This window comes from Bubalus kerabau, chromosome 6 (genome assembly GCF_029407905.1).
Source record: "Bubalus kerabau isolate K-KA32 ecotype Philippines breed swamp buffalo chromosome 6, PCC_UOA_SB_1v2, whole genome shotgun sequence".
NCBI lineage: Eukaryota > Metazoa > Chordata > Mammalia > Artiodactyla > Bovidae > Bubalus > Bubalus kerabau.
In genome coordinates this window covers 20,159,566-20,168,426 of record NC_073629.1, presented here as the reverse complement: position 1 = coordinate 20,168,426, position 8,861 = coordinate 20,159,566, and the positions used below count along the sequence as shown (strand labels likewise).

The window sequence follows — 8,861 nt, the reverse complement described above, 5'->3', positions numbered from 1 at the left end:
ACATGACTGAGCGACTTCACTTTCACTTTTCACTTTGATGCATTGGAGAAGGAAATGGCAACCCACTCCAGTGTTCTTGCCTGGAGAATCCCAGGGACAGGGGAGCCTGGTGGGCTGCCGTCTCTGGGGTCACACAGAGTCGGACACAACTGAAGCGACTTAGCAGCAGCAGCAGCAGCAGCAATGCAAGATCTTGCCCCTTCCCTTTCCAGGGTTTCAAGACCTAATGAAATAACTTCATTTCAATTAAGCTAAAATTTCATGCATTATTTGGTTCGAATTAACTCAGGGAATTTAAAAAACAAAACTGATTTGATTTGGTTTCCTGCTGAGTAAAAAATTTTGAATCTAGTTGTGAAGGGAGGAGTGGCAAATGAGTAGTTTTAGGATTATTGTTTGATTCTAGACACTGCTTTCAGGCACTGCTACAGACTCACACTGAGACGGGAACGCTTGGAATTCAGTTACACTCCCACAGTCGATGGAGTTTTTCTGCTGTTTAAGAGGTAGGCAAGAGCATCTGACCGGAGAATGCAATGGCACCCCACTCCAGTACTTTTGCCTAGAAAATTCCATGGACGGAGGAGCCTGGTAGGCTGCAGTCCATGGGGTCGCTAGAGTCGGACACGACCGAGCGACTTCACTTTCACTTTTCACTTTCATGCATTGGAGAAGGAAATGGCAACCCACTCCAGTGTTCTTGCCTGGAGAATCCCAGGGACGGGAAGCCTGGTGGGCTGCCGTCTACGGGGTCGTACAGAGTCGGACACGACTAAAGCGACGTAGCAGCAGCAAGAGCATATGACAGAAAACTTTCAGAGATGTGTCCAAGATCCTACAGAGTGAGTGATCCACCTGAGATAGCACATATCGCAAGGTACTCGCAACTGTTTGATTCCTTTTTTAAATTCTGAGTTTGAAAACTCAGACCTACCATTCCTTGCTCTGTGAACGGGTTAATCACTACATAAGTCTCGGTTTCTTATCTGTAAAATGGGTCGAATGTGCCACATGAAGCTGCTTTGAGAAATACAAATTTAACAGACTCTGAGTTCACTGTTAGTTTCGTATGGGGTTTTATTTTCCAATCTAAAAAGAGAGCTGCTTCCTCGCTCAGCGTCAGCGTCTTGAAGTGCCCCACCCGTGCCCCATACCCATCTCCCACACCACCCACCCCTTCCTTGAATTCGTGTGTCTGAACACAGTTCTAGTCCAGACTCTACCGCGTTGTGACACGAGGTCAGGCACTTCCAGTTTTCAGGGTCTCGGTTGCTGCCCGGGACACGGGTACTGTCTGCCCCGACCTTATCAACATGGCTGCTGGAAGTGGCTTGTAGGAAGAAGAAAGGTGCGGCACTGAAGGATCACTTCCGTTTCCGTTGGTGCAAAAGCTTTCACTTCTGGTGGTGCTACCGTGACTAAGATGGAAGCACTACTGGAGTCGCGGTCCGGACTTTGGGCCGGGGGTCCGGCCCCCGGGCAGTTTTACCGCATTCCGTCCACTCCCGGTTCCTCTGTGGACCCGGCGTCCGCGCTGTACGGGGGTCCGATTACGCGCACCCAGTAAGCTCTCGGGGCCTTAACCTGCGCAGGGGGAGGGACAGTGGGGCCTGGGGCTGCCGGCCGGTTCTGGGAGCCGGGGAAGTCGAGGCGAGGACCCCGGGGCGCGCGACAGTGGGGGAGCTCGGGAGGAGGGTCTCGGAGAATGAAAGGAGCCGTGGAAAGTCAGAAACGGAACCCACAGCTCGGGAAGCGGGCTCGTGCTTTTCGCCGCGCCACCCCTCGCCAGACCTCCCTCTCTCTCTAGGAACCCCATGGTGACCGGGACCTCTGTCCTGGGGCTCAAGTTTGAGGGCGGAGTGGTGATCGCAGCAGACATGCTGGGCTCCTACGGCTCCTTGGCTCGTTTCCGCAACATCTCGCGCATAATGCGAGTCAACAACAGCACCATGCTGGGTGCTTCCGGAGACTATGCTGATTTCCAGTATTTGAAGCAAGTTCTCGGGCAAATGGTGTAAGTCATCTAGAGAATAGAAGTAGTTGTCTAGTGGGGAGGGGAACCCACTGTTTTTTAATCCCTTCAAAAATTTCTGCGGGTAGAGAACAGGGAGACGTGCTGGGGGTGGAAGATGTGAGAATTTTTGCAAACAGTTTATTTCAGTGGGTTTAAATGGGGAAGATTGTGGTAACGTCTTTTGGGGGTGGATGAAAATCCTGACTTCTGTTCTCTCCCTTTTCTCACAACCGATTCTTATAAGGATTGATGAGGAGCTGTTGGGGGACGGACACAGCTATAGTCCTAAAGCTATTCATTCATGGCTGACCAGGGCCATGTACAGTCGGCGCTCCAAGATGAACCCCCTGTGGAACACCATGGTCATTGGAGGTTATGCTGATGGAGAGAGGTTGATTTTAATACAAATAACTTTATTTCCTTGACCACCCAACCTCTAGTGCCTGTTTAGTGTCTGTCTCTTCTCCCTGAGTGAATGAATCCCACTTCTGCTTCAGACCCTATAGTCCTTCATCCATTCTTCAGCTAAGATACAGAAACCTAAGATGACCTATTGTGTCTTTTTAGCTTCCTGGGTTATGTGGACATGCTTGGTGTGGCCTATGAAGCCCCTTCGCTGGCCACTGGTTACGGTGCATACTTGGCTCAGGTAAGTAAGTCAGTTGAGGGGTAGAAGACAGAAGGTAAGATTAGTGGCTGGCTGCTTGTTTTACCGTTTAAATTCTGACATGAGAAACAGACTATGTTCCCTACTGCTGGGTTTATTTTTGGTCCAGAGGCTGTAATGACAAGGTGGGGTATGTCTTGGAGTGAGTCAGTATATGTACGCAAAGTGAGGACACCCATGAATTTCCCCTTCAAGTGGGTCTTAGCACAAGCAAGCAGAATTCATTCTGCTGAGGCAGTAGGTGGAATGTCAGCTTTTCACTCATTTATGATTCTTTTTACATCATGGATTTGCAACAGATCATCTGGTATTCAGCCCATGGTATCTCCTATGTTTTTTCCTCCAATCTCCCTAGCCTCTGCTGCGAGAAGTTCTGGAGAAGCAGCCAGTGCTGAGCCAGACGGAGGCTCGAGAACTAGTGGAACGCTGCATGCGAGTGCTGTACTATCGAGATGCCCGTTCTTATAACCGGGTGAGAAGTGTGAATAGTAAATGGGGATCTAATTGGCAGGCTGTGCAATTCCTGAGTCTCTATACTCTGAAGAACAGGCCATTTCTGTCTATTTTTCACATTTCAGAAAAACCCTCCACTTGACTTTTGACCAGGCCTGAGACTCCTTTGATGACAGGGTTGGTATTTTCATTGAGAGCTCTGCTTTTTTTCAGTTTCAAATCGCCACTGTAACTGAAAAAGGTGTTGAAATAGAGGGACCCCTGTCTGCGGAGACCAACTGGGATATTGCCCACATGATCAGGTGACTGAAGTTAAAATTACAGTGGAATAGTAGTTGGGAGATCCCTGGTTGTAGTAAGGTTGGTTTTTCTGGAGGTCTTAACCAAAAATTCTCTGGGTGGCAAGGGTTTGGGTTGAAGATAGAGCTATTTTGGGGATTGAAGATAGAGCTATTTTGGGGAACTGATTTCTCACTCTATGGCTTCATGATTTTATCATCTCTTTTTTTAGTGGCTTTGAATGAAATACAGATGCATTATCCAGAACTGAAGTTGTACCCTTCTTCTAACTTTGAACCTGGTTGGTTCAAAGGTACTATTTTGTAAAATAAATAAATCCTTTGAAATGCTGGCTGAGTGGTTGTATCATTTGACTAAGTCACACCAAGAATGAAACTGCTAAGTACTGCTATATGCCATCTCCCTGCCTGGTCAGAGAACTCTGGTTCTTGTAGCACATATAGACTTCTCTGCATAGTACAGAAGATCCACTACTGTCTTCATTTGGGTCTGTACTGAAGGCTGCTTTCTGTAAAAGTCAGACTTGATCTTTGTGTGATAATACAATTAGTTTTTGTGTTTTAACATTTTTCTTCAACATTCTCACCCATGCACTAGACTCTAAAATACAGATTTTGTGGTTAATGTTGACTGCATATGGAATTTGTTAAAATGTCATTTCAAAGATGGAAATGTAACATCTAGCTGACCTGTAAAAGATTACTCCTAAACCAGAAGTAATAGCCTTAATCCTGCACCCATCCAACATCCTCACCCTTCATGGGGAAACCTAATTTTGACATATAACCTAAATGTTTATTTCCAAATCTACTACTAATTTCTAGCACTGTAAGACCTCTTCGAAATATTGTGTGTTCACTAAGAAGTCCTGTAGTGTGAGTCAAATCAGTTGGGAGTTAATAGCCAGTTCTTTTGCCAGGATGGTGTTAAACTCGAATTTTAAAAAACACCCTGGGTAATACTGATGGTATATCTTTTCTAAACCTCTTTTTGAGAAACTAGTATAGGCAGGAAACCCAAAAACTATTACAGGCATACCTTGTTTTTTATGCTTTGCAGATACTGCAGTGTGTTTTACAAATTGAAGGTCTCTGGCTACTCTGCATTGAGAAGTTTTGGTGTCATTTTTCCAACAGTATTTGCTTACTTTGTGTTACATTTGGTGATTCTTGCAGTATTTCAAACTCTCATTATTTGTTACGGTGATCAGTGGTCTTTAATGTTACTACTGCAAGAAAGATACAACCTGCTGAAGGCTCACCTGGTGATAAGCACAATTTAGCAGAATTTTTTAAGGAATCTTATTTTTTTAGACATAGTGCTATTGCATATTTAATATACTATAGTATAAGCGTTAACATATGCACAGGAAAACACAAAAAATTTGTGACTCGCTTTGTTGTGATAGTTGCTTTATTGTGGTGATCTGGATCCCAACCTGCAGTATCTCCAAGTTATGCCTGAAATTCAGTGAGGTGAGAGCTGAGGGAGAAATCAAAACCCTTTCACTCGTGTCATCATGATTACAGTTAGCAAAATTTAAGCAAAAGAAAACCATCAGCTTTCGATCTGAATTTCACACAGTCTCAACACAAAGTAGTCAATAAATACTTGTTTATTGATTAAACTGAATTATAAAAAACAAAACAAAAAAAACTTCCTTCTACTACTAAGCCATGCAGGCAGAATCCACTAAAGTAATAACTTCCTGGCCAAAACCCAGCCGATCCACTGTTGGTATTATGGCCTTAGAAAAATTACCCATCAGGAAAGTCATACAGTGTGCAGAGGCCAGGAACCCAGCTCTGCTAAGTCTGGGGCTGCTGCGGAGACTACCAAAGAGAAAGATTAGTCACTGTACATAAGAGTTGACCATAGTTCTTGAACTTTCTGAAAGGCAAAGTTTTGACTCAAAAGTCCGTATTCTGTCAAAATGGCATCAGGCAAAAAGCTGGGGAAGAGAAGCCCAGGTGGTTCCTCCATTCAGTTTTCATATGCCATGGGTTCACAAAGCTGGCCAAGCTGTTTATGGAAGGGTACACTCCAGTTCACTATATTATAGTGTGCTGGGAGTTAAAAAACACAAAAAGAAAAACAGATGAGGAGAAACAGGTGGTGTACTACCAGGCCCATCACATTTTGAGCACCTCCCAGTCCGTGAAAGCCTGTTCAAATAGGGTCATCTAGGAAAAAAACCACATTGTTTATAAATCCATTTCCCCTCAATTTATTAAATGTTCCACTTATGTACATTTTAAAGTTGAACCATTTACAAGCCTACGCGGGTTGCCTCCTTGGCTCACAGAAGGGAAACGTTGCAGAAATCCTCAGGATGGACAGAAAGACAGGATAGTTGTGGGAAAGGTAGACCTGGATTTCTTTTGCTCCTTTTCTCTGTTACAGTACATTTCAGTCTATAGCCATGAGTACATACGATTTAAAAAAAAATCCCTCATGCAAATTGTAGAAAAAATTTTCTTTCCTTGAAGCTGGCAGTGAAAAATAAAGATTCATGTCTTTTTCTTTGTGCACACCCCTATGTTTCTTCTTCAGGTCAGATTCTTCTCTAAGCATTAAGAGAAATAGGGGAAAGCCACAGGGTAAGCAGGATTTCAACAAGTGGTCTTTTTAAAGTTCAATACAACTTCTTGCACAGTTAGCTGCTGGCTGGAGGACATGTGATCCCTTGAACAAGTATGCTGTCCACTTAATAGGAAGTTCGACAAAGCAGGTACTGGCCCTGTGGATTGCAGGATGAAGACCCATACACTGGGAATGGCTTCCACCCTAATTCTGTGTGATCACCTCAGTACCTCCTGCTTGCTAATGACCCATGTATGATCCTTTGTCCAGAGGGATGGTGTAAGAACGGGGAAGGGGGCCAAGGATCACGAGTGCAAAGAATATTGGTTTTATTGTGTTTTTGTTGGAGGGAGGGTGGTGAGGAAAAAAAACCTCATCATCTTGGATGATTAAAGGTGGTTTCATGCATTTTTAAAGCCACAATTTTACATCTAGAGTTGCTGTGGAAACCAACATCTCTGGAGAGGGAAGGAAAGAAAGGAGAAGGAAGAGAGAGTTCAGTGGGATTCTTTTTCCATTTTCATTTTTATATAAAAGTGTTAAGACCACAATGAAAAAACTTTATCCATATATATATATAATAAACCAGTTTGTGAGCTACAACGTTTGTCTTTCCCATCTTCAGAAATGTTCTCACATTGACAATGGCTGGATAGCATCATGCCCAAAGACATTGGCCACACAGTAAAACAAACAAAATCCAGATGTACTATGATACAGTTGAGGTAAAAGGGGAAACAAAAAATTTAACATTCGCCCACAAAGGATTTTTTTTTCTTTTTCTTGATTTTTGTCAGAAAAATACCAAACACAGTGATTTAAATTTAAAAAAAAGTCACAAAAACCTGTTTTTAGCAGAAGTGAATGACCAACAGGCCAGTTTATCGGCTCAGACATGATCGCTATAGGTTTTCCTAATAATCCACAAATCCACAGGGATGTATATAAGTCACCATCAGGGGGGAGTGGTGGCATAAAATTAAAAAATATAAACCCAATACCCCCACTTGGTATGCCCCTTTATCCTCTACCCCCCCTCACGCTTCCCCACCCCTACTCCACACCCCTTTGTGACCCCAACACTCAAATCTCCATCAGATCTAGGTCAGCTTCTTCAAAGCCATAGAAAGACTCGGTCTCGCTTTCACCCTCAAAGAGCTGGTGAAGGCTTTCAGGCTCAATTGTCTCTTCAGGAGATGACCTGGGTCGAGGAGTGGAAGCTGAGGGTTCCTCGGACTGTTCCCCACTCAGCTTTAGCTGCTCCTCTAGGGAGGCAATTAGCTCCTCCTGCATGTCAGCGTTTCGTGTGGGTGAGTTCATGTTGCCATCAGGGCCAGGCAGAACGCTAGCCACCAGGAAGGACCGCTGAACTAGCTCTGGACAGTCCCCGATAACACCAAGCACCTCAGCCAGCCAGACCAGAACTAGCTGAAGCAGGACATCAGAATCACACGCAGTATCTGCCATTTCCCGAGCCTGCTCCTTCCACTTTTTGTGCAGGAAGTTCTTGACAGTCCGCTTGATGCATACATCTAATGGCTGGATTTTGGAGCTGCAGCCTGCGGGGATGACCGCAGGCAAAGTGCTAGAGGCACTAAGCATGGCCAGCACCTCTTCTGATAAGTGAGTGCGGTGGCAGTCCATCACCAGCATGCCTTTGCTGCGCTGGCAAGCCGTGTGTTTTTGCCACACTCGGGTTGACCACAGCTCCATGATCTCATCGTCACTGTAGCCACTCTCCTTCGCCTCTAGCAAGATACAGTCTGGCACATTAGCAGGCTGATCCACCTGTCCTCGGTAGAAAACCAGGGTAGGGAGGACAGTGCCATCTGCCAGAATGGCCAGCACCACGTCACACCAAGGCTCCCCTGTGCCCACTGTCTGCAGGGCATTCTCCTTTCGGTCTTCACTGCTCAGTACCTCCATATCGAGGAACAAGGAGACCTCATCAATAGCCACAATCATAGACAAGGACAAGTCCTGGTTGTGAATTTGCCGTTGTACAAATTCAATGAAGAGTCCTGCATTCTCTGCCACATCCTTAGGTAGAGTGTGGGCCACAGCACGCCGTGCGTGGGGAGTCAGGTGGTGCCGTAGCATGAAACGCACAGCCCACTCGTATGAGATCTTAAATCCCCCCTCCAAGGAACGTCCTATTTTGGTGGCTTTCTGGAACAAGGTCTCCTCATTTACAGGTAGCTGTTGCTCTCGCTGGGTCAGCACCCACTCAGCCAGCTTCTCTTCTGCCTCTAAGCTCAGATACTTGCCCTCCAGACTCTCCCCCTGAGAGGCCTGGAAGCGCCGAAGCCAACGCCGGATGCGTCGCTGGGGGTTTCGGAAGTGTTCAGCTGCCTGTTCTGTGTTGCAGCATAGGGCAAACAGGACCACTCGAAGCTTCTTCACAGAAAGCTGCTCTTTCTTGCCAACCCCACTGCTACTACCACCCCCTGATGCTGGCTCAGGGTCCTGGGTGACTGGGCTCCCTTCATCCTGGTCATCAACATTCAGACATTCGGCCTCCTCTGCAGCCAAGGGTGGAAGGGCTAAAGTCTGGAGATGTGTGGGGGTCGGTGGTGGGGTTGCAGTTGAGGCCGGTGACGGGAGTGCCTGGGCCACAGGAGCTGGCAGCTCTTCAGGCTCAGCTGGGGTGACTCCAACAGACTTCACAGTGGCAGCTTTATTAGACGAGAAGGAAGGAGGAGGGTACAAGTTTTTCAAGTTCCGGTCGTGTGCTCGGTCACGAGTCTGGCCATGCCTAAAGGGTTAGCAAAAGGGAAGAAAAAGCTCAGTTAAATTAGGAAAACAAAATAATAATATTTGTAGTAGTAAAAAAGAACAAACTTA

The 8,861-nt window shown here is 45.8% G+C and overlaps 2 protein-coding genes across 11 annotated transcripts in view; one reads left to right on the top strand and one right to left on the bottom strand.

Moving 5' to 3' along the window:
• The first annotated feature begins 1,370 nt into the window (after positions 1 to 1,370).
• PSMB4 (proteasome 20S subunit beta 4) lies at positions 1,371 to 3,765 on the top strand. Of its 2 annotated transcripts, XM_055584303.1 has the most exons (7): positions 1,374 to 1,563; positions 1,808 to 2,014; positions 2,259 to 2,405; positions 2,582 to 2,663; positions 3,037 to 3,153; positions 3,348 to 3,436; positions 3,646 to 3,765. In XM_055584303.1, exons 1-7 carry the CDS (start codon positions 1,424 to 1,426, stop codon positions 3,656 to 3,658), a joined length of 795 nt encoding a protein of 264 aa, XP_055440278.1. In that variant the 5' UTR covers positions 1,374 to 1,423; the 3' UTR covers positions 3,659 to 3,765. The 2 variants fall into 2 exon arrangements, with proteins under 2 accessions (XP_055440279.1, XP_055440278.1); XM_055584304.1 differs by lacking the exon at positions 2,259 to 2,405 and having other exon boundaries at positions 1,371 to 1,563.
• A 1,264-nt stretch (positions 3,766 to 5,029) lies between these two features.
• The window catches only part of POGZ (pogo transposable element derived with ZNF domain), a 47,279-nt gene continuing 43,447 nt past the window's right edge, over positions 5,030 to 8,861 (bottom strand). For all 9 annotated transcript variants that reach the window (XM_055584293.1, XM_055584300.1, XM_055584299.1 and 6 more), the window contains one exon: positions 5,030 to 8,772. In XM_055584293.1, the coding sequence (XP_055440268.1) occupies positions 7,101 to 8,772 (1,672 nt within the window). In that variant the 3' untranslated portion in view covers positions 5,030 to 7,100. The remainder of the gene's footprint in view (positions 8,773 to 8,861) is intronic.